A 24910-nucleotide genomic window follows, 5' to 3' on the forward strand; every position below is an offset into this window, starting at 1 on the left:
TATGTCATCAGGGTTGCCAGTGACATCACACAACGTGCCTACGGCCAGCAGGTGTGTGGTCTTTTAATCATTGAGTTCAGACATTGACTTTGTTAAAGCAAAAAACATCACTACGAATATAAACAGTTTCAAGAAACTGTTGTTTACCAAGTTGAAAGGGTCAATGGGGGTCAATGAGGGGGCAGGGTGAAGATGATAAAGTTGAGGCAGGTGGGGAAAGACAGAAGGTTACAAAATTAAGAGTGGGAAGTGTGATCCCATTTGGGACTCAATTTCTGAACTTGCCGCAAGATAAAATCTACAGTCGAGAGGTGCAGACTGGACGAGGTCCATGGTGACTGTGACGTCACAGTCGCTGACGCCCACGACTAATTAAGCATCAAGGTCGAAACGTGCCGGTATGACAACCAGCTGGCCTGGAGGTGACTCTTCCATTGCGAACTATGGTGAACATTGCTTCACTGTTTCGCAAGAAGTGTTTGCTTTCAAGTTAATTCATTGGCAAATCATTACACGTCGACACCTTGGCAGCATTCGTGAACTGACAATGCTACATTGTTCAATCATAACATGACTTGATTCTGACGTTAGATATATACAGCCAATGAATTGCAAAGCTGGAGGGCACAATCAGAACAGCCGCATATTATGACGGATGAAGAGGGATCCGAAGATTTTTTGAAGGAATCGACATCCGGGACACCAATAAAGTTCAATCTGCAACGAAAATATTAGGTTTAATTATGATGTCACTTTGCGGTTAAGAATAAGGTTCATTACAAAGAAATAATGTCGAGAGCCACAATTGTGATCAAGGCTGTGAAGTCGGATGGATTTCGATGTCCGGAGTCAGGGTTAAAAATGCCGACTCCGACTCTGGCTTGATACAAAACGATGAACAATAAAAAATTTTTGTTTGCAATCTGTTTTCAAAGTATTGTTTCTTGTTCTCCGTTTTGAGCTTTACAACTTTACCAGAAAATAGAAGCGTTTGTTCTTCTTTGTTTTTATGAAAGTCGCGGTTTCAATTTCGATCACAACTTATGTAAAATTAAATTAAAACAAACAAAAACGGACAAAAAATTAAAAAAAACTTTAAACCCTCAAAAATTTGGCAACACTGGAGCCAGAGTCGGTCAGTTATAAACCGAGGAGTCAGGATCGTAAATGTTTTGCCCGACTCCGCAACCCTGGTGATGTTCGATTGAAATTAATCCACCAACATTCTTTCTACCCCTTCTCATTAGCGACATGGCCATCATGCAGATGTTCTGTATACGGAAGTGAAGGGATTACCTGTCCACACAATTTGAATATTATTTAACATCGATTCTTATCGTTTGATTGGAACTGTTGATGCTAGCACATGTCGGTGATTGAAATCGAAGGCAAATTTAATATTCCAACTTGAAATTTAGAGATGAAAAAAAGATACCGAAGATTGTGGCATGTGTTTGTTGCACAACAAGAAGATGTTTGTTATGTAACAATATCAGAGCAACGAGATTTTACACGATGGAGATGCAATGCGTCACTTGAGTTATAACCGACACTTTGCAAAGAAATTGTTTTAAATTTAGGAGAAAATCCAAAAAGAACAATATGAAGGAGTTCCAACATATCGGTTGGTAACCCTGGAAACGTTTATGAAGAACAATCGAAGCTTTCGGAAAACTTTCCTCTCAGTATCAAAATATTGAATTACATTTTGTAAAAATAAATTATGAAACAGAAAAATAATAATGTTAAAAATTAGTCACACGGACATCAGCTTCTGCTCAGTGAAAACTGAATCTTTATCTTCGGACGGAGAAAGCTTCTTTGTGAGCTTTGAGGCGGTTTCATATACTTGTAGAGGCTTTGAACCACTGACAAAGGCCGGTTACCGAGATTGACAGAGTAAAGTTTCCGATTTTTATTGAAGTGTTGTCAGTGAATTGTTCCATCCACTAAGTGCCGCTGAGTAGAAGGTTGAAATGAGTTTGTCAACCCTACACCCCGAGAGTCGAACCAGCTTCACTTGGTCTTGCCGTTTTTCTCTCACAAAGGCAGCGGCTTAACCGACTTCCCTATCGGCCGCAATATCAAACCTTGCAAAATGTAAGCAAAGAGGTGACTTGGCGGTTACTCCTAATCTGTCCTGGAGGTGGGGCCTCTGCGATACTTCCTGATTTCCTTCCATGGAGCAGAGTTTGTATTCCTGCAAACAACATGTAATGACGTCATAGCTAACCTTGTTGTTTAGTGTCGAGAAGTTTTTTGATGTCGTTTAATTCCGAGCGTGATCTTCTGTAGAACTCGTTTAGACGCATGTTCTCTATCGCCACCCAAAGTCTGGCCTTGTGTAGCCATGACAAGCCAGTGAGGTCCTCAATGTCCTCCTCTGATAGGCTGTTTAATTGGGTGGGGCGAGTGAGGCCAATCCTCCTCAAAGCTGCAGCAGACTGGGAAGCGAGGTTGTTGTGGCAACACCAATCTTCCACAGACATTTCTGGAAAAAAATAGATTTTGAAGATCCTTTGATTGCAAGATGTCGTCCCGTTTCACATAACTCCAACTCCAACCAATGATGACTGGCTAAGAAAGTAAATGATTTTCGCTCCGGGTTCTGTATTCAACGTATTGTTGTCGTGCCGCCGATGATTGTTATTACCGCGACTTAAGGGACGTCATAAGCGCGGCTACGACGAATAAACACTCTGCGATTATAACGCAAATTGCTGAGGTTGTTCACTGTCGTTCAATGTTTTAATCACCACAAGCTTGTTTGACTTTTAGCCTTATTGACATTTAAGTTTTGGGCTCCCAAGTTGAAGGAACCTGGCTTTGTAAACAGAGAAATGACACGACAGGACTCAGGAAGGCACATTCCAAACACCTTCTCACTTCCAATCATAACCATGAACCGCAAACATGAGACGATGATCATTGAACAGATGACAACTGGAGATTTATGAAAGTGCTCCTACCTTCTACTGTGACGTCATTGCTGCCGATGGTTGCCAGGGACGATGGTGGTGAACTCTTCAGTGGGCTGATGTCCGACCCGGATGACGTCATGGCTGATAATGAAAACAGTCTTTGTTCTTGCTGACGCAGTGATGACGTGTGCTCCTTTATCAGCCGAGCTGCGTTTGTGAGCGGACAATTATTCCCCCCATGAAGTTCCGAGGTTTGGACGGAAGAAGATTTGTTGAGATTCAAGTTTAATCTGACGTCATCATTCTGGGTGTGACCTTCAGGAAATCGTGAACGCTGATTGGCTGAAATTTCCTCATTGGTTGAAGTTTCCATGACGGTTTGGAGCGCTTCTAATCCCGGAACTCTGTACAGCTCCTCCAAGCGGTCACGATGCAGATGAAGATTCCTTTTCAGTTCCAATTTCTGAGAAGTTTCACTTCCCGCTCCTAGGATCCGCCAAACCTGCTTCGGCTCCAACACCTCTTCATCGATGAGGATCGTGAGGAGAGAACGGATGTTCACACGACTTCTCCTGAAAAGGAAGGCTGATGTCAACAAGATGCAAGGACCTAGCTGCTACTTCAGGAATGCAGAAGAACGATTATGTTTAACTTGCAGTCATTCTCAATTCAAAACCTTATGATGACGCGCCAAGTGAAGAAGTAACAATATTCAGCTGCATCTTCATCTAATACAGTGGTTCTTAACCGGGAGGGCACTCCCCCCCCAGGGGGGCGTGAAGCCTCTCTCAGGGGGGGCGCGAGCTCTACAACAATTTCAATTTTTTTTAATTACTTTAATGTCCTAGGACCTATGCTGTTTGTCATATTTTGTATTTTATTGTATTTATCTGCGAAGCATTGAATACTCTCAACCTTTAGCTTCAAGGGAAAAACATCAACATCATTAAGCATCATGACATCATTTGAACTTTTATAGCTAAACTTGACCTCTGAAAGAGTCGAATTGAACAAGGAAATCCAGCGAGCTTCAGTAACTTGGATTCTGCTCTCAAAGATGGTAACTTTGAGTCTGAGTTGAAGAAACAAATAGAAATCTACCTTAATGAATTGAAAGCGGAGTTCATCAAATACTTTCCAGATCTGGATGAGAAGCGTGAAGCCTGGAAGTTCATCAGAAACCCGTTTCAATGCAAAGTAGTTGATATTTTCGAAGAAGGACAAGAGGAGTTTCTTGAGATGAAGTTCAACTTCACAGCTAAAGAAGACTTCAAAGAACTGGAACTTGAGACGTTCTGGGCCAATTACCTTCCTGTTTACCCTTTTATCGCAACTCGGGCTCTTCGAATTCTAACAATGTTTGGATCCACGTATCTTTGTGAAGCTGCATTTTCTGCTCTCGTTGCTATCAAGACCAAGTACAGAAACAGGTTGAGAGTTGAAGGAGACTTACGTTGTTCATTCTTTGGAGTTAAACCTCGCATCAAAAATCTAGTTGCTAAGAAGCAGTGTCAAGTATCTTACTGATGTGTACAATAAACAGACAAAAATGCAATTTTTTTGGTATGATACTTAATTAAAATCTAGGGGGGCACGAGGCTCATGACCATTATTGAAGGGGGGCTTGATAGAAAAAAGGTTAAGAACCACTGATCTAACACAACTCTGTTCATCATATTTGTAGAAATTAATCTTAGTTTTACTCAAATCCATCACAACCACGTACTCAACTGCTACACATCACGACGTTCATTCATCATCATCAAACACGTCGGAGAGTCATCATTATCATCATCATCATCATCATCATCATCATCACGTTGGTGGTAAAATAAATTACAAAGCAACAATTTGGAGAATGAATAAACTGATCACGGAATCTAATCTATGAACACTTACTTCATAGCAATCGTCTTGTGATGCTTGGGTTTGGTGGCCACTGATGGTTTCAATTCCTTGATTGTCTCAATGACGTCATGAGGATGACGCTGCTGTTGATGACGCAACAAGTGAATGTCTTCCTCAGATTCAGTTGTGGAATACTCGGATTCCTCGCTCGAAAAATTTTTCGTGAGAACAACATTATGGGTGACGTCATCGCTTCTTGCAACGTTATCATGACGCACTTTACATAACTGGTTATGAGAAGTGGGAGAGGCACACGCAGCGGCAGCAGCTTTTTGTCCGTTCTCATAATCTTTGTAGGTTGAAAGTTGACAAAGACGACCCAGTATCGTATTTCGGCATTTCTGCAGGGTTTCCAAACCAAGATTTGCTAATACATCAAGCAACTTCTCAGTGCAACGCTCGCGTTCGGATTCTTCCAATCGCTTCTCCAAAAGCTCATCGTTGTCAGAGCACGGGTGGGTACGCTCCTCAAAACTGGGGCTGACACTGCGGACCAGGTCCATGGTCAGGAATCCTTCACGGACCAGATCGTTCAAACATTTGTTCAGTGAAATATTCTCAGCTTCAATCTCTTCCAAAATGTCCATTAATAGCTCGTTGATTTGATCGATTGTGTTTGCCGGGGACGGACTTTGTGCTGAGTCTTGTTGCTTTGTCTCGTCATTATGAACTTTAGTGTCATTCATCTCAAACAATGAGGCTTCCAGTGAATCAGTCGCTGGTGCAGGAGAAGATGGAGCTATCTTGTGTTCCCCTGGAGATGTTCTTACCAATGGCTTTGGCTTGGCTTGGATACGGGCGACATCAACTGCTTGCTCAGGTTCGTCGTTAGACATCGGGAGTACAACTGAGTCTTGCCCGGATAAAGTGATCTCAACCGGGGGTAGTTCGCTAAACGAGACCCGATGTGGCGGCTTCTTTTTCGCGCTCGAAGGCGGCGAAGTGCTTCCTTGATTTATCAAAGTCTGGCCAAGCTTTTTGCAGCTTCTATTGTTGTTTAGATCGTTTGAATTCTTAATTGTTTGCTCATTCACGAACACGTCCGTAGAGAGAGAATCGCCTTTCACAATCTCTTTATCAAACCCTGCACCGATCGTTTTACTTTGATGATTGGAGTGGACGGGCGGCATCGCTATTGTTAACTTCCGAGCTGACTTTCCTCGTCGATCGCTCGAAGTTTTTCGCTCAGAAATTTCATCAAATTTTCCCTTTGCCAAAAAACTTTGAGACTTGCTTGCTGATATTTTTTCTACGTTTTTACAACTTTCTTGCTGATGATTCCGGTTAACCGATTGGAGATTCCGGTTATCGGATTTATTTTTTATTGAAAATGGAAATTGAGCTTGACTGACATAAGATGGGACACCACGGGCGTTCGAGCCTGGTCGCTGATGAACTTTTGCCTTTGCAGCTGGTTTTCTAATATAAAGATGCAACCGCGAATATTTACGCGACGACAACTTACTGCCTGTGCTTGCTTTCTGTCGCTTCAAACTGTCAGACAATGGGATCGCGCTGCACAATTTCGCTTGATTGTCAACGACGCGCCGTTTCTCTGCTCGCTGCTTGAATAGCGTTTCGCTGGCGTCCGTCTTGGACAACAACTTGTCTGTTTCTCTCGTTTCCTCCAAAAAAATATCGTTTTCTTTTCTTTCTTTCTCTTTGACTCGATTTTTCGTTTCTTGAATATCAAGGTCGAACAACAATCGTTCCGCCTTTTCTCCGCTTTCTTCTCCGCTTTCCGGAACAAGATTTTCTTTTTGCAAATACTTGCAGTTATCTGGCCCGAGTTCTAGAAACGCCCCAAAAGAACCCATCGCGGTTTTTTTGTTCGATCTTTCACATCTCGACACAATCAGCGGAGTGATTGTGACGTCACACACCTTGTCGTCAGATGCGTGAGTCGATTGATGCTTTACGTCATGTTGCAATGACGTTGATACGACGTTGCTTTCCAAATTGTTTGAATTTCTATAAAATATTGTTGCAATAATTAAAAGGGGAAGATTGGAACAAAAAGTTTGTGATTCCTTGAAACTCAAGCTTGTAGAGTGGTCGCGCGTTTCGCCGCGAGGTCAGATTGTGATCTGACACTAACTAGTTTCACAAATCGCTGTCGAGCCAACCAGCGGGTAATTATGAGGCGACAATGCCACGGAATCTAAACCAACAAGTTATGACGATTGCCGCATTGCTGGCTTCTAATCTTTAAATTGCCTTTTCAAGTTTGAAAGTTGTCACCTGTCAACTATTTGCTCTGTTGTTGATTCTTTTATCACTTGCTTCTCGTAAACCAACAAGACGTCGTTTGGTATTCGGGATTTTTTTTTTAGTTATTTATCTTTTGCATTTTTCGTGATAATTTTAATAGAAATTTTGTACTAAAATTATTATGACGTGAAAGTTCAAAGGTCAGTGCCCCCAAGCTGTCTCCTTTCAAACAAACGCCGCCCCCGATGCGTGCTCGCAGCTCACGAGAATTATTGAGTTCTTAAACTTTCTGTTTGTTTCGCGATGCAATCGCTTTTGTTTAAAAGTTGACAGGAGGGTGGGAAAGTTGTCTGGAAAAGTGGCAACTTATGGGCGGTAAATCACGGAGCAACAAATACAAAGCAAGAGGTGCGACAGGAACGGGGGGGGGAGGTGGGGAGCGGGAGACAACCAAATGCTAGAGGCCTGATAAACAGTTTGTAGAAAGTAAATTCACTCAGAGGGTCACTACCAGATGAGGTACATTGAACGATGCTGCTTTGTCATTATGACAAATAAGCTCACACGACAAAGAAGAACACAAGCGTCATCATTACATCACTAAGGTAACCGCGCATGACGTCGAATTAATCTTACCTGAAATTACTTTTTGACGTTGCCCCCTCAGACCTTTCGCGTGCCGCCAACATCATCTTAGAATCGTCCCTATCAACCTGCAACATGAAGAACAAGCAACTGACAACGTTGATTGTACGTCATTGTTCGATGACGTCATAGCACAATATAAACATGAGAGCAATGTAAATTCATTCATCGCTTGCCGCGCCAGTGCAAAGTATTTACCTTGCACTGGCGCGGTACAGTTATACATGTTATGCATGTTACTGCAGTACACTTATACTACAAATTATTTCAATTATGATATGACTAATGATGGTTGTTAAAGTGGTTTTAGTTGGGAGAGTATTCTAAGCTGAGGTTTAATAATGCGGGATGAACAAATTAAGTCAAAATATCGAAGATGCAGAGGATCTCATGGGTTTTCAAGACGCGTCCGGGATGGAAAAGATACTACCAGCTACAATGGTCGAAACACCATCAGGTTAATGAACGGGAAGAGGTGAAAAAACCTTGCAAGGTTTTAAACGTGCCTGAATAGTAGTTTATGCAGTACGGGTAATCGGGTATGTATCTATGCCTGCAGTTAGCACGACCACAAAACCCATTTACGCCATGTTGCACTTTTCGTTACCATTTGGCGCTTGTCGCGCGCGATTGAAAGTGGCGACTTAAAACTTTGAAATTTCATTCATTTCTAAGCTTCAAGCATCAAAACTCGTCGATGGAAAGCTCAAGCCACCAACGCCAATCAAATGTAGTACGTCACTTCACATGCTTCGACCAGGTCGGAAATGGTTTTCCAAGTACATTTCAGTTTTCGTTTCAATCAATGAATCTCCAGAAACAGTTCTCAGTTTCATTGTTGCTAGCCCAGCGTTTCTCAAAGTGGGCGAGATCGCCCCCCTGGGGGCGATTTCGAGCGCCAGGGGGGCAAATTTATCAAACCACCAATAACAGTCCAACGCACTAACAACAGTCCAACGCGCAAACCATTCACTGCAAATAGATGAATCCAACTTGACCGACAATGTATCGCTGCTGCTCGGATATGTGCGTTTTGTTCATAATATGAGAACAAGAAGAAATGATTTTTGCGCTCAGTCTTCCTACAAATATTCGGGCATCAAGCATCTTTAATGCAGTAAAAAACTTCTACGAAGAGAAGGGGATTCCACTGAAGAATATTTTACAATGCGCAACTGATGGTGCTTCGGCAATGGTTGGAAAGCATCGAGGGTTCATTGCACTGATGAATTGAAAAGGGCAATTCCTGGACTTACTGCAATACAGTGTGTTATTCACCGTCAGCATTTGGTTGCCCGTAATCTCAGTGCTTAACTGCATGAATCACTGAATATTGTGATAAAATGCGTCAACAAGATACAAGGGAACTACAGACTATTTCGTTCACTTTGTTGCCAAAATGAAGAACAATTTGAACGTCTTTTATTGCATACCGCGGTAAGGTGGCTTTCAAAAGGTGCTTGTTTGAGCTGCTTTTATGCCCTTTTTGTTTTAGTTATCGAATTCCTGTCAAGCACTGACGCGACATTAGCTGAAGATGTGATACCCTTAATAGAATGACATCGCATATTTGGTGGACATTTTCAATGCCATAAACAAAGTAAACAAAAAGCTTCAGGGAGAAATGATAACTCTCACCAAGTGCAAAAGCGTGATTACCTCATTCATTTCAAAGCTATCTTTATTCAAACAAAACTTGGGTCAAGATGTCCTAACTCAGTTTCCCAATTTGAGCCAGAATGTTATTACAGAAGAACAACGGCAAAAATATTGCTCACATAAAGACATGAAACTTCGCTTTGCAGATCTCGTGAACCTCCATGTTCCAAACTGGGTGGTACAACCATTTTCTACCGAACCCACAGACATACATAGAAGTGAAACTTCAAGTGTAGTTCATTGATATGCAAAGAGATGATGAGTCAAGAGTGAAATTCAGAAATGATCGATACGATTTGTTTTGGTGCCAGGTTGCTGGCAAATATGAGCTTCTCTGGAAAGAAGCTAGAATGTGGATTTTGTCGTTTCCTGCTTCATATATGGTTAAAAAAGGGTTTTCGGCTGTGACATTGATGCTTTCAAAGCAAAGAAATCGCTTGCTAGTTCATAAACCGGATGATCTTCAACTCTATCTTCCGAAGATGTCGCCAAACATTTCAAAACTTTGTAAAAGTCGCCAAGCTCATCCATCCCATTGAAATTATCATGTTACTGTCAATTTCGTTGATTAAATTCCCAAAACTAAATTTGTCTGTCATTCTATTATCAATGTTTATTTTACTTGATAGAATTTGGGGGCGAAATTTTATTTCAATAACGAAAAGGGGGCGATGGACTAAAAAAGTTTGAGAAACACTGTGCTAGCCGTACAAAAGCGAAGGGCTTTGAACAATGTATTGGCGGTGACCTCACGCCATAAGACAGAAGATGAAGGCGCACATTTGTTTGGAGCAAAGTTGCCAAGAAACAAGATTAACTGCGCATGCGCAGTTAAAACGCGCCTGAAATGATGACAAGTTTGCTGACAAGGTCACGGCACCAACACGACTTTGTGAAGCCAGAACAAAAAATAACGATTTCTGTAAACAAAGTTTCATCGCCACAACAAAAAGGTCGTTTCAGGTCGCCCGATAGTTTTTCGAGAGACGACGAAAACCTAATCGGATTGTTGAAAAATATCGATTCAAGAAAAAAATAAATTTCGTCGGTTATTCAGTTAGTTTTTTTCTTGTAGATTCTACGTCAACATTAAACTTTGTTATTGGCAGAGAGACGGAATATGAACAAAGCTGTGTTTGGAATATGTTTTTACCTGGAGTGTGTTTATGTTTGTGGTGTCATAATCGGATTGTGTTTGTGTATACTCCAATTCAATATCGATAAATTAAATGAAACACAAAACAACTGTTCACCCGGACAGAGGGAGATAATTGGTTCGCTCGCAAAATCAACAAGAGATGGAATTTCCCGACGGTTGAAATCAAATCAAGAACAAATTAACACGAAGTGTCATGAGAAGGATCGCGTTGGACGCTATTTCGGAGACATTTTTAACTTTTGGTTAATTTGTTATTGAAATGCATCATTTAAACTGTTTGTCGTTGCTTGTACCAACAGATTATTAGACATTCAAGATATTCTCTTTTTCACCAATAGCAAATGAACACGTAAGCAGAGCGTTGTTGACATCAGCTGATTATCCGATTGTTGACGTCACAAACCAGTTATTGATTCCTGCTTGGAGGCACAATGATAAAAAGAGCTGGTTAATGATGTCATATTTCGTGCAAGCAGACGAATATGCAAACATTAGCTTAACAAAATGTTAGTTCTATAGGCCTCGCAGAAGTTTTCCAGTGGTTCCACTCTGTCTCTCTCTCTCTGTTTCATAACTGATTCAGCCCTCGACAAACAATGATGTTCCAGTTGGATCGATCTCGTACTCAGAGCTCCTAGACCGTTTTCTGGGTATTTTACCACTCAGCCTTCGAGTTTACCTTTCCTTGTAATGTGGCCCAAGAACTTCAGCTGCCACATTTGTATAGATCTCAATACCTGTCGCTCGTGGCCCATCCGCTAGAGAACTGCTTCATTGGTCTGAAAAGCTGGCCATGAACTTTAAAGAATTCTTCGGTAAAGCCACACCTCTGCAGCTTTTAGTTTTTTTTTTCGGGTTTTGCCATTAGGGTCCAAGTTTCACATCCGTACATCAAAACTGACCAAACAACGCGTCTTAATAAACAAATTTTTAAGGTTTTAAAGAGATTTTGATTTATGCTCTGACTGCTGATGAGGACTCCAAGCGGTCGAAATGATCTCGACCATCGGCTGCCGCTGGAATGAGTTTGTTGTTCGAGGTGTTTACATCACAATAATGTCGATCGATGGAAGCGAACATTGTAAAACGTGTTCGATGGATGGATTTGTTGCAGTGGGGACTTTTCCATTAAAGTTGATTTGTTTGATTATGATGATATTTCGCCAAGACGCCAAATAGCAAATTTTAAAACTATGAAGATTTGCTTTCTTTCCGGAGATGTACACTTAGGCTTTTAAGGCTAGACAAGTTTCATACTGATTGCAACCAGCTCAGTAGCCGAGAAGTTTCGCCTTCGACTCTGGAGATGGTCGATCTTAGATCGATTCCAGGTCGGGTCAAACCGAAGGTTTTAAAAACGGCACCGATTGTGTTCTTTCTGGCATAACGCTGTGAGAATGGGTCGGGCAATAATGTGATGACAAAATGACATCGTAAATATACAATTAAACAGGAGCCCTGGCGCTAAAACACCTTAACAGTTGTAAAGCGACAATAAATAAAACCATAACATCATTACTACCCTGATTGCATCTTGTGGGTTGGAAACGGTTTGTATCATGTGTCTGTAAAACGAGAGTAAATTTCTGTTCCTTAAATTACAACAATTATTTTCCACATTAACTGTCAATATCAAGTCAGTCCTTTCAGACCACAACACCATAATACAACCAGTCATTGATGACATCTTAAATTTAATTTATTTTCAAATTCTTTATAGCACGAAACATTTTCGTCTGTAATTTAATTAAATTGGAAATTCCTTGTGGTTTTGGCAAATAAATAGAATTTTTCAATAAACAGAGACTGGAGCAGCGCAGACCTGAGCCGCTTTTGCTTTGCCGCTTGCAAAGAACTTGTGGAAACATTAGACAAGAGATTACAACCACCAAGGTTTAAACACGAATGCATCTGATTGAAAACATCACACAATTTGACACCAGAAGGCAACCTCACCATAAACAGATCAAAATGAACTCATCGATCACTTCTAGCGCTGACAGACGCAATGAATCGCCGTTGGGGTTTATAAAGTCACAAGCAGATCGCAAGAATGTTCGAATGAATCAGATACTGCAATTTTCACTTTTATAACTTTATCACCATCATGATCCAAACCAGCTCAGTAGCCGAGTGGTTTCGCCTTCGGCTCTGGTGCTAGTAGATCTGAGATCGATTCCAGATCGAGTCAGAGCAAATACTTTAAAAACGGCACCGATTGTGTTCTTTCTTACTTAACGCAGTGAGGACAAGTCGGGTAATGATGTGATGGACATCGTAAACCTGATATAAATTAAAAATTGAGCCCTGTCGCTAAAAGACCTTAGCTGTTGTAGAGCGACAATAAATAAAATCATAACATTATTATTACCACGATATTCCTGTGAGGGTTGAAGGCAATGACCAATGTTCACAAGCACGCTTTTATAAATTAGTTTTATCTTGAATTGATTTTTATCCTCGGACTGGAAAAGCTTCTTGAAGAGCTTAATCCTGGTAGTTTCGCATACTTGTAGAGAATTTGAATCACTGACGCAGTGCCGGTCACTGAGATTGACAGAGTGAAGCTTCCAATTGTCGAAGTATTGTCGTCTGTGAGTTATTTCATCCACTAGTTGCCGCTGAATGGAGAGCTGTCTTTATATTGCATTGCTCAATCACATACCCGAGAGCCGAACCAGCGCCACTTGATCTGGAGTCGGGCGCGTAACCACTGAGCTAACTGGGCTATTGAGTCAAAATTATTCTTGGTCTGCCTCTGTTTCTTTTCCATTTATTTGTCCCGTCTATTAATAATTTTTTCCGTGTTGTGTCCGAAATATTTTAGTTTCCTTCTTTTGACGATTGGTAACGTGATTTTAAGGGAATCGCAAAACGTGAAACTTTATCACCAGAAGTGAGAATCGCAATCAAAATGTTTCTGTTGAAATGCAAAGATTTCAGTAAAATGATGCGCAAACGTTCTATCGTGATTAGCCATAGCTGTACGGGAAGCATATTTTTTGGGGGTGCAAAAGAATTTTTGCCCAAATATAACCAACTGCGCCTAAATCAAAGTACACATGTAAGAAAAAGCAATAATATAGCCTTCAAGAAAAAGACAGCATAAGCCTAAGGCATCAACTGACAAGACTTACACAAAGGCACTGGTATGATAAGGATACCATTATGCAAATTTACGAAACAACAAATTTATCAAAAGACAATTGAATGGAGTAATTGACACTACACTAACGAACCAGTAGAATGCAGTACTACCTGGCTCTAAAACTACAAAACTAAACTAAAAAGTATTGATCAGTAGATTAAATACAGTGGTAGACTTTGTGGTAGCCTATATAAAAAAAATTTAAAAGAAGTATTTGTTTGGCCCACATCGTTGTCCAAATATATCTACAATACGATTGACATCCACTTTATTTGTTGTTGGTTGATTGATTGAATCTTTATCCAAGGACTGGGAAAGCTTCTTGAAGATCTTAATCCTGGCGTGTTTGGCCCATTGTTGATCTCAGATATATCTTCAGTCGTCGTAATCCGGAAAAAGACCTCTGAGCTGAACATGAAGTTGCAAGAACTGCTGCTAGAATTTTTGCAGCTTCTGCAAAGTGGGGCATAGTTGTATCTAATCCATTTGAAATCAGAAATTTTGTACATTGTAGATACAACAGTTTTGATTTCTTTGTTGCGAGTGAGATAGTGAAAAAGTTGATATTCCGATTCCAGGAAATCCTGTTCCACGGTGTAGAACTAGAATTCAGATATCAACTTCAAGCTTTATTGGTTGGCATTATTTCTCAGCACTACATCTGCAAGAGAAAGCAGTATCTTCGAACTTTCGTTCGTAAATCTTTCAGATAATTCTGCAGTGACCCTGTCAATCGCATCATAGTAGCCTATACATCAACACGTGCTCTTTCCATGTCAGTTTGTTCATTTTCTGTTTTGTAGCTGTATTTTCACCACACAATGCTTGCATCCTTTTTGAAGGTTTGGATTGACGATACAAAGAAATACCGGTAGGCTACTTGAGTCTCGTTTACTGTGTGTTTGAAAGCTTTATCAACATCATTCCAAATGTTAAAGAACTTTTCCTAATTCCTGTGATTTCTTCTAGTCCCAGAAGGAACTGGACATCACAGCTACAAATAGACCCCCGCCATCAGCGCAGGTTTTCGGGTCCCTTTCCTTTTCTCCATCATTCTGATATGTGCTTTCCCATTATCAAATTTATTAAATTTTGTCAAGGACTGTACTAAACAAAGTAAAAGCTGCATCTCCAGCAAGCAGGAATTTATACGTTCACTTTTCTAACTTTTTTAGCAAAGTATCTTCCGAAAATTCTCTTTTCGAAGATTAAGTAGGGTAGAAAGGCATAAAATCTTGCCCAAATATAAAATCTTGCCCTAATTCTCGACAGATTGGGGGTGCGGCTGCACCCCCTGCACCCCCGGCTCGTACACCTATGTGATTAGCCTGGGTGGTATAATGAAGCAGATAACAGGCGTTTGCTCTGATATGAAACTGTGGCAACCCTTGCCACCGACCCAGTAACATGAGAACAAGTCTGATACAGAACCAGCCGCCAGACTTCAGCTGCATCAAGTTCACAATGAAACCTTCATAGTGGTATCATACGCGTGATTCATCACGATTCACAATGACACCTTCATAGTGGTATCATACGTGTGATTCATCACGATTCACAATGAAACCTTCATAGTGGTATCATACGCGTGATTCATTACGATTCACAAGGAAACCTTCATAGTGGTATCATACGTGTGATTCATCACGATTCACATTGAAACCTTCATAGTGGTATCATACGCGTGATTCATCACGATTCACAATGAAACCTTCATAGTGGTATCATACGTGTAAGTCATCACGATTCACAATGAAACCTTCATAGTGGTATCATACGCGTGAGTCATCACGATTCACATGAAATTCATAGATTCACATGAAATTCTTGCAAGTAAATTCCAACTGGTTGAAAACTTTCTTGTTTGAACCTGGATATTAGTATGAAGTAGAAAGTTTTAGTAAGTTTTTTGTAAAAGGTTTCAGTAGTTTGGATGAGGCAAAAGCGAAAGCAATTTACAGAATGTTTCAAGCACGGTTCGATTGAAAACTGATTCAAAACATTACGAGTATGACAACAGACCAGAGCGTTGGTGGGTGGCAACGCCTCGTTGGTTTGTTAACTGGAAAATTAATTTGTTCTTTTGCGTTTCATGGAAAAGTTCATCTGGTAATTACCATCTGAACTATAAACACTGAAAGCGAACTTACCTTTGATTGGTGTCTAGAGTGGGCGGATCTTATCATTTCACCAACAAACTGTCTTGTCATTGGACAGCTGTTTTTGATATCTATGACGTCATTGAATCCTAATGCAACCAACAGCTCGAGAAATCGATCCAATCTTTCGGAAGATTTCGGACACTTTCGTACAAGCCATGCTGATCGAGTGCTGACGACACAATGAGCAACGAGTTCGTTGACGCAAGAGTCCACGTCATACTGGTCTGCTTCTTTTATGGTGACATTGCTAACTTTAGCAAGAGTTGTTGTAAATCGTTCTTTCAGCAGCTCGAGAAGCAAGTTGCGATGTCGTGGCGCGGATGCTTGCTTACTTGGGATCGAAAAGCTGCTGCATCGTTTAAACATTTCCGATTGTGACGTGACATCGCTAAGTCCCGATGAACTGGTGGAGTGATACGGCGGAGTGCTGGTGCATCGCGTGGATGTAACGCGGAGAGATGATGATCTTCGAATGGAGGAAACAGGCGAAGAGTTATTGCTTATGGCTAATGGAGAACAAGAAGATGTTATAGATTGAAGGGGAGAAACAGAAGATTCAGGAAAAAGTTTGGAAGATTTGGAAAGAGGTATAGAAGATTCAGGAAGAGGTGTAGAAGATTCATCAAGAGGTGTAGAAGATTCAGGAAGAGGTGTAGAAGATTTAGAAAGAGGTGAAGAAGATTCAGGAAGTGTAGAAGATTCATTAAGAGGTGTAGAAGATTCAGGAAGAGGTATAGAAGATTTAGAAAGAGGTGTAGAAGATTCAGGAAGTGTAGAAGATTCATCAAGAGGTGTAGAAGATTTATGAAACGGTGTAGAAGATTCAGGACGCGGTACAGAAGACTCATCAAGAGGTGTAGAAGATTCGTCAAGAGGTGTAGAAGATTGAGGAAGAGGTGTAGAAGACTTAGAAAAAGGTATGGAAGATTCAGGAAGAGGTATAGAGGATTCATCAAGAGGTGTAGAAGATTCAGGAAGAGGTATAGAAGACTCAAAAATAGGTGTAGAAGACTCATCAAGAGGTGTAGACGATTTAGGAAGAGGTGTAGAAGATTTAGAATGAGGTGTTGAAGATTCCGAAAAAGGTGTAAAAGATTCAAGAAGAGGTGTAGAAGATTGAGGAAGAGATGTGACAAATTTCAAAGGGAGTGTTGTAGACTCAAAAAAAGTAGCTGAAGATAGAAAAGGAATTGTATTGGATTCAAGAGGAGTTGTGGTAAATTCAAGAGGAGTTGTGGTAGATTCAAGAGAAGTTTTGTTAGGTTCAAGAGAAGTTATGGTAGATTCAAGAGAAGTTATGGTAGATTCAAGAGCTGTAGTAGATTCAAGAGGAGTTGTAGTAGATTTAAGAGGAGTTGTAGTAAATTTAAGAGGAGTTTTGGTAAATTCAAGAGGAGTTGTAGTAGATTCAAGAGGAATTGTGGTAAATTCAAGAGTTGTTTTAGATTGAAAAGTACTTATAGCAGATTCAAGAGAAGTTGTTGTAGATTCAAAAGGAGTTGTAGATTCAAGAGGAGTTATGGTGAAATCAGAAGAAGTTATAGGTTCAAAAGAAGTTGAGGCCGATTCAGGGTTTGATTTAGATTTAGTAGAAGTTATAGGTTGTTTGTTGTAGGTAGTGATAGGTTCAACAAGAATATTGGTAGGTGCAAGAAGACTTGTATTGGACTCAAGAGGACTAACGGAAAATTTAAGAGGAGTTGTTTCCAGTGGAGTTGTTGTAGTTGCAGGAAGTAAACTTATAAATTCTGGCAATTGGGATTCAGAAGGTGACATTGATGAGGTAGAGTATGATCCAGTGCCACAAGGTGATGTGATGGCTTGACGGCAATGTGTGGAACAAACTGGTAAAGCCTGGTCAACATGTGGAAATCTATTCTTCGCTTCCAGCGCAGCAATGGCCTTCGTTGCTGTTGCCATATCTGCAAAGCAAATAAATAACAAATCGTCACTCGCGATTTCATTATGATTTAACACAAACAAGTCTTTGCGATTAATATCTTTGTTGAAAAGCGCCTGTCAATTACCTTTTAACACTTCTTTTGCCTCTTGCAAGATTTCTGATAACGTCATTAAATCACAATCAAAGAGGTGAGAAGGTAAGCTAGGCCCGGTGGCGTATTTGTAATCTGTAGGTGGCAGCAGAAAATGGTGTGTTACATGTATGAGGTATTGTGAGCGTTCTTCTCGAAACGTTTCTGATAAAAACTAAATTCGCCGTCGATAGCGTGTGCTAGTGGTTTAGAGTTGAGGAGGTAGTCATTTCGATGACGTGCGTTCGATTTTCACCATTGTCATTACACTTTTTGCTTTTTTAATTACCAGACAAAATTCAAAGCAAGAATCAATTTTCGGTTTGGAAACGAGCCTCATCCAATCCACATGGATAATAATGAACATTTCGCATCGCACGCTTTGGAATTATTCGCCAAGGTTAGTTCGTGCACTTCTGGGCTGCAAGTACTGGAGGATGTGTAGACGCTGTAAGTTTGTTAGCAAGTTATTTCTTTACAAATTTTATAAAAACAATATTATAACGTGCATTATCTTAGAGATCCAGTTGATAAAATAACGATTGCCCTAAGAATAGTTCAATTTTTCTAAAAAAATTGCTTTTTGATGACTCATTAAATTGCGACCGTCGATGCATTGTCAGATCCAATCAGCCGCTAACGATGTTTGGAAATTTTTATCGAATTTTTTTCTCGCGCGATAGAAAACGATGGTAGAGTGATATTTGCTTCGGAGAAATCTCAATATTTCGTGGATTCCTATCAGTATTAACTTGACTTGCATCAGATACGATCTAATACTTCGCCAGTGGCAGCTTGATTGAATCAATGTGATGACAAGTTATTACAAACAACTTTGTCAATTTTATTGACTTCACAGGACTTCGTTTTGTAATAAATTCTTCAAGTACCAGCTACAACAAACGATGAGCCAATAAATTAACGGTTAGGGTTAGGTTATAAAAAGTTGAGTCCATAATTGCTACTTCCGAGTTACATCAGTAGAATTCAAATATAGGAGATTTGCACGTTTAAACTGCATCGCCATCCTCAGTAGACATTTGGTACTGTGGACGATGTTGCAAACAATTAAACCATTGTTCTGACGAATGCATGCAATTCTACTAAAGACGATGGAGACGATATCTGGGATTACATTCGTAGTCAGCATCAAAGTGTAACAACAGGTGTCATCTGTCGACGAAAGTTAGAGTGACATAACACACGAGCTGGTATTTGTATTCGAGATTCGATTGTCAGCCGCGAAAAGCAGACAATGATTTGTGGGATCGTCGTTAGCGAATCAAGTTCTGATTAGATCTTGGATGATTTCAAACATCTTAATGATCGCTTTCAAAGAAACATGAAACCAGATATCGTGTTTGTCTTCTGTGGCACTCTAGAAGATAATTGCATCAAAGCGGCGCTCCCTTCGGCAATCGGCATATTTAACCTTTAAAAGGCTGCATCGAGGGCGAACTCTCGTTCGGTTGGCGATGACGATTACTGAAATATGTTTCCATGGTAACAATGCTTCACAACAAGATTTGTGTCTCCGTTAAATTTAAAAACTTTTTAAAGTTTTATTTTTTATGAAAATGTTCATAAAAAGAAAATAATTCGAAAAATTATATGTCGCTTTCGTTTTTACCGTTTGTTTAATCTTATGTAAGCAAGAAAACTTGCAATGTCTGCATTTAGTTGCGAATCAACCAATCGTCGGGAAGTAGCGAAGAATCTCTGATGGGTTCCTTTACAAAACTTCATTGTTGCAGGAGCTTTTTAGCTGGCAACACTTCTTCTAAAATTTATTCTCTTTCTCATCTTTTCGATGACTTTTATGTCGCCAAAAGAGACAATGAAACACGAACAATGTGATTTAAAAAAATATAGGTCTAAAAAATCTGAAAATGTGAGAAATCAGGCCGCAGCTAGAGGTGACCATGAACAAATAGTTGTGATCGAACAAACGGATCAATCAACTGTCAATGTAACTAGATCATTACATTTATGTATATTGATAAAAAGTTGACGTCAAAATATTAATATCGTACCTCTGCTTGTCGCATCTCTGCCTGAAGTGAATCCAAGGTCTCCAGAATAAATCATCTTTTTGCTTCCATCCTGAGGGACACAATCCTTTCTTGGAGCGTCATCCAAGGATTTGACTTCCGCCAGAGAAGAAACATCCGTAAGTGGTGGAGGTTTTTGGGTGGGAAGCTTTTCTCCAAGGAGCAGACTCTGTCTTGTCGATAAATCCGTTTCTAAAAGTAGATCTTTTTTTGAGGACGACTTGCTTCTTAAGAGTGGATCTTTTTCTCCAAGTGATCCCACTGACACATTCTGATTATCTCGGTCTCGCCTTTTCTTTCCCGACATGACGTCATATGCACTTTGTGACGTTTCGCGGCAGCTTTTCACATCACGTGACTGCAAGTTGTCCTGGTAAGAATCCGACGTCGTGTCGACGCTCGAAGCTGAATTAACACGAACAACTGTCGTTACGCTACAATGACGTCATTTACTACAATTGAACTGTATTTCATGTTTCTTTGGAGTCGTATCCTTCAACACACAGCGAGACATTATTCAGGAGCTAGCAATGGTTTCAAGTGAAGAGATTTTTCTTTTCGATTTTGTTCTAATTCTTACAATTTTACGTTTACTGTGAGTTTCAATGGCAAAAGATCAAAATAATCACCCCTTTAATATGTTGAGTTTGTTCCGAAATTCCAAACCTGCTTTGGAAGCAGCGCGGCTATTGTTTACGCCAATGTCTCATAGGAGCATTGGGATGGGGCCACGCTCAGCGACTCTTCAAAACATCCGCAGCTATTGTGACGCCATCAACACCTTGACTTACTTTTCGAAAAATAAGCTCCGTAAGTTGATTGGCTCCCAGTAACCAGGTGATCGTAATTGACTGTGATTGGTCGACGTGAGTATCGGGAAGGCTGGTTGCCATAGCTAAACAATCCAATTAGAAGTTTAAGAGTACACCTTGCCACTGTGTCGGTTGTACCAAGCACGTCTTCTTTGCTTTATCATCAAATAAAAAAAAAAACTTAAATAAAAACGTAAATCTTGAAGAGCAAACCGATCGCTTCCTATCTTCGTTTGCTTCCGCCCCCTACTCAGGCACCCCCGACCCTGCTTCCACCCCCTACTCAGGCACTCTCGACCTTAGTTTCTAACGCGCCTGATCCAGGTCTATCTCGTCATAAGCATTTGCTTCTATTAAAATCACAAAATGGAAATTGCTTCAATGCTTGGATGAACTCGCAAATACCATTCAACTCAACGAAATATTGGCAGGTCTTCGGTTACAATTGGCCTTAATTTTTGTTCACTGTTGCCGTCATAATCGTTATAGTCACTCACTATTTCACGCTCAGGTCACAGATTTGAAAGAAGTCAAGAACAAGATTTCTGACAATCTGACGTCATTTTGAAGTCAATTAACAAGTGACCGGGTAGCCTACGTAGCTAGCGAGGCAATTGGGCCTGCTTCTAATGGTCCCCGGTTCGATTCCAGCCAGGGCCAATAATGTTGCTGAAATCAAGCGACCCCAGTTTGGTCCTTGCCTCGGTTACGCTACTACATAATGACGTAATGAAACAGGGTCAATAACTTGAAACAGTGATTTGGCGCAATGAGACTGCATCAGCAGTTCAAAGCGGTTATGAGTGTCATTTGTTCCAAACAAGTTATCTTGTAGTCACCAAAAAGCGAACCCATAAAAACACCATTGTCTTGTTCTAGTTAGCAATCGGCAGAATAATTTACGCAAAAGTTTATTAAAATATTCAAAATGGTTCGTTGTCGCACCAAACCAGACAAGCACTTGCTGTGACGCTCACTGACGTAATTCAACGTAACATCAACGCAACTAACAAGATCTGTCAAAGAAACCGCGATTATTTGTCGTCGCCCCGGGCCCATGACGTCATCAAGTAGCAACACACTCCGACGCATAAGCCTGATGACCTCGCGGAGGAATATCTGCAAACAACCGAAGCGAATCCTGCCCCAAGAAAGTGGCTGCATTGCTCTGATTCAACAGAAGTTGCTTCTATGTGATTGTGCAAAGCGGTTATTCAACGACGTTGGATAGAGCAAGGTCTTAAACATAAGCTAGAAGTCAATATGAGAAGTCATCTCACCTACAATTTCTTTTTTTGCACGTCACATTGGTGAATTGAACAAGTTACGTTTGAATACAAAAAAGCAATCGTTGCTATGGAAACTAACCTTTTTCGCTCGTTTCTCCGTTGCGGAGTTTCAATGACGTCCATCACTTTACGTTGCTCCGTTATTTCTGTTGATACGTCATTCTTCAGTGACGTCATAGCCGCGTGGATTTTGGCGTGCATCTTGTCAACAATGTCAGAATTGTGAAGTCGCAATGCGACGAGGAACAGCGCCATCGCGTTCTTATCGCTCTCGACCCGTTCGTCTACAGCACGAAGAATCGACATCGAGCTAGAATTCCGAAACCGATCGTATCTTTGTAATTGTTCCTCGCTGAAAACTCGAAGCTTGATCAGATCTGGCAGCGCGCGCGAGAAATCGGTCGTCGTCGCTAGGAGTCGTTTCATCGACTTGAACGCCGATACTTGCGCTTTCCACATCGCTTCCGCCTCGTTCGGAAGTTTCATCTTCTTCTCCATTCCGTGAGATTCGGGAAACAATTCTTTGTTCAAAACCAGCGACTGTGCTTTCGAAGTTGAAGCGGCGAGCGCGGTTGCGAGACAATTGGTTTCTTTTTTCTCGAAACAAATTTTTGCAGCGTCGAGATTCTCGTTCGCTTGCGATCGGGCGCGTGAGGGCAAGAGCTCGAAGGGGCTTCGATTCTGACTCACAACGAACTCATTGTCCGGGTACTGGAACACAATGTCATTATTGTGATGAAAACTTGACGCTATTTCTTCGTCGTCCTCGTCGATCCAGGAGTTGAACGCGTCGGACGATTCTGACGACACAGACGTGAATGGTGAGAGGCTTCCATTGCTAGAAACATCTTCATCATCAGTTAAGTCGCAAAAATCTCGCTGCTGCAGCTTTTTCTTCTGAGAAGACGTTGACGTGAAATTTCGCAATCTGTCGAGAAGGGATTTGCTTCTGCGTTCCAGTGTCTTGTCGCTGGCGATCGCCCGAGCAATCTCACCATTGGTCACCTTGACCAGGGTGGAAGATGACTGTAGCGATCTAATGGAGACGTCCTTGCGTGCCATGGAGTTTTCATCATTATGATTCCCAATGAGGTCAAGTAACGACGCGGGATCATTTTCTGTGTCCATCATCGTCACTTTCGATTGTTCATCACGCAACATGGCAATGGATCGATGCAGCTTCTTTCGTTCGGTGCTTCAACAATCAAAAATAAAGAAACTCTTTTCTGCAATGTCGATTTGACATCGACTCGAGTGCGAGCGGCGGCAACTTCGTTCAATTCCTGATCAGGTAAGAGCAGACGCTGCATCGATCCGCTTTCGAGCGATAGACGTTGCTCGCGGCAATTCGTTTGCTACTCGACAGGCAAACGCGTGGTCACAGACAGTGGCGTACGCAGGATATTCTCAAGGGGGGGGGGCATTGAGAGTAGCGTAGCCAGGAATTTTGAAAGGGGGGTTTTGACGACCGGCGGGCGAAGCCCGACGGCGTTTTTGCTTAAGACGACACCCAGCGGTGGGGGGTCTGGAGGTGCCTCCCCCAGAAAATTTTGAAAAATTACCTTGAATTTGGTGCATTCTGAGAGCATTTTCAACAAAAATGTGGGTATGAATATTCCTGTAAAATGGTGCTGTCAGGTGGCATAGCAAAAGGATAAGATCATGTTTTCTTTGGCATTTTTCGGAAATAAAGCTAAGTCTCTATGTTTTCTTGTTGTTAATTCCTGGCTGAGATGTTTGAATGTTTGGTATTGGCAAAACTCGCTCTTTTAATGCAGTTTTGTTTAAAATTAGGCAAGTTTTTTTTAGACTGAAACCATCATTCCCAAGCATAAAGAAACTGAAAGCATCATTCTCAATATCGTGACGTCACACGCGTGCCAAAGTGGGGTTGTAACCCCCATCCCCTTGGCTATGCCACTGGCCATTGATATCTCAGACGTCTTCATGATATCCCAGTATGGGAACGTTCAAATATTACGTAACGCTTTTTTTTCCGAATTTTTGACCCCCCCTCCCCCATGTAACGCCAACGTAACGCATTTTTCAATCCCCCCCTCCCCCATGTAACGCTTTTTCAGTACGAATTCAGCACAAAAAACTACCATTCCGTACTCGAAAGCGTTACGTAACGTTTTGCTTGAACCCCTCCCCCCCAATGTGACGCTAACGTAACGCTTTGCATAACCCCCCCCCCTCCCCCTCGAAGGCGTTACGTAATATTTGAACGTTCCCTATGGTTTTAGTTTAGACTTTATCCATTTCTCTCTCACTAATCACTATAATAGGCTTACAGAACACTATGCTACATTGGCATACTGGGGTGGTGTAGGTGGATTGGGCCATGTATTTCGTATTGGCTTAGTCTATAAAACAACATTGTTACAGTAATTGCTTTGACAGAGCAATGCAAAACATATTAAATGCCTTAATCTACGTCGTTAATTACTAAAACATTTTTAAGGGGGGGGGCATGGCCCCCCCTGCGTACGCCACTGGTCACAGATTATCGCGCCAGGCTCACTCGCGCCTCCATTAATTCCCAGCGAGCATCGAGACCTTTGCAAAACTTCAATGTTTTGTTTCACAATCCACATGACGATGCTATTCAATTATAACAAGGTTTAAGTCTCGATGCTTTCTTCGACAATCACCAAGAACTCTCAATTCATTAAAAGTTTGTGCCAATGGTGGCTGACATTTAGATCAGATTCGTTTTGATTTATTAGTTTGGGTTTAATATCAAGCTCTTCAACCGCATTAACGCACAGGAAGTTCTACAAATAAAAGTGAACTGTGTCGGGTATCAGCCGACGAATTTCATTAGAGATTAAATGTTCTTCACGATTTGGTAAAAGGAGAACTGGGCAAGTCCTACTTATGGACCTTTCTAGTAGAAAAGACGTTTCTGC

At 41.1% G+C, this 24910-nt stretch overlaps 1 protein-coding gene across 1 annotated transcript; it reads right to left on the reverse strand.

Moving 5' to 3' along the window:
* Window positions 1–85: 85 nt before the first annotated feature.
* On the reverse strand, window positions 86–23159 carry LOC145784087 (uncharacterized). The gene is made up of 9 exons (XM_082595839.1): window positions 22078–23159; window positions 20689–20792; window positions 19880–20302; window positions 15802–17735; window positions 7677–7753; window positions 4821–6800; window positions 2970–3493; window positions 2234–2491; window positions 86–717 (listed from the first exon to the last, which is right to left on the reverse strand). Exons 1-9 carry the CDS (start codon window positions 23157–23159, stop codon window positions 713–715), a joined length of 6387 nt encoding a protein of 2128 aa, XP_082451965.1. The 3' UTR covers window positions 86–712.
* Between the last annotated feature and the right edge of the window lie 1751 nt (window positions 23160–24910).

Source organism: Aplidium turbinatum, chromosome 15, assembly GCF_918807975.1.
Source record: "Aplidium turbinatum chromosome 15, kaAplTurb1.1, whole genome shotgun sequence".
In the NCBI taxonomy this organism is placed as follows: Eukaryota; Metazoa; Chordata; class Ascidiacea; order Aplousobranchia; family Polyclinidae; genus Aplidium; species Aplidium turbinatum.

What these genes read in the sequence shown, in the direction of transcription:
- LOC145784087 (XM_082595839.1), bottom strand. Translation starts at nt 23,159, where the DNA reads ATGTTGCGTGATGAACAATCGAAAGTGACGATGATGGACACAGAAAAT. An exon ending in CGGAGCTTATTTTTCGAAAA is followed by an intron (nt 20,303 to 20,688) that starts GTAAGTCAAGGT and finishes GTGTTAATTCAG; the next exon opens with CTTCGAGCGTCGACACGACG. An exon ending in CAGAGATGCGACAAGCAGAG is followed by an intron (nt 17,736 to 19,879) that starts GTACGATATTAA and finishes TTTGCTTTGCAG; the next exon opens with ATATGGCAACAGCAACGAAG.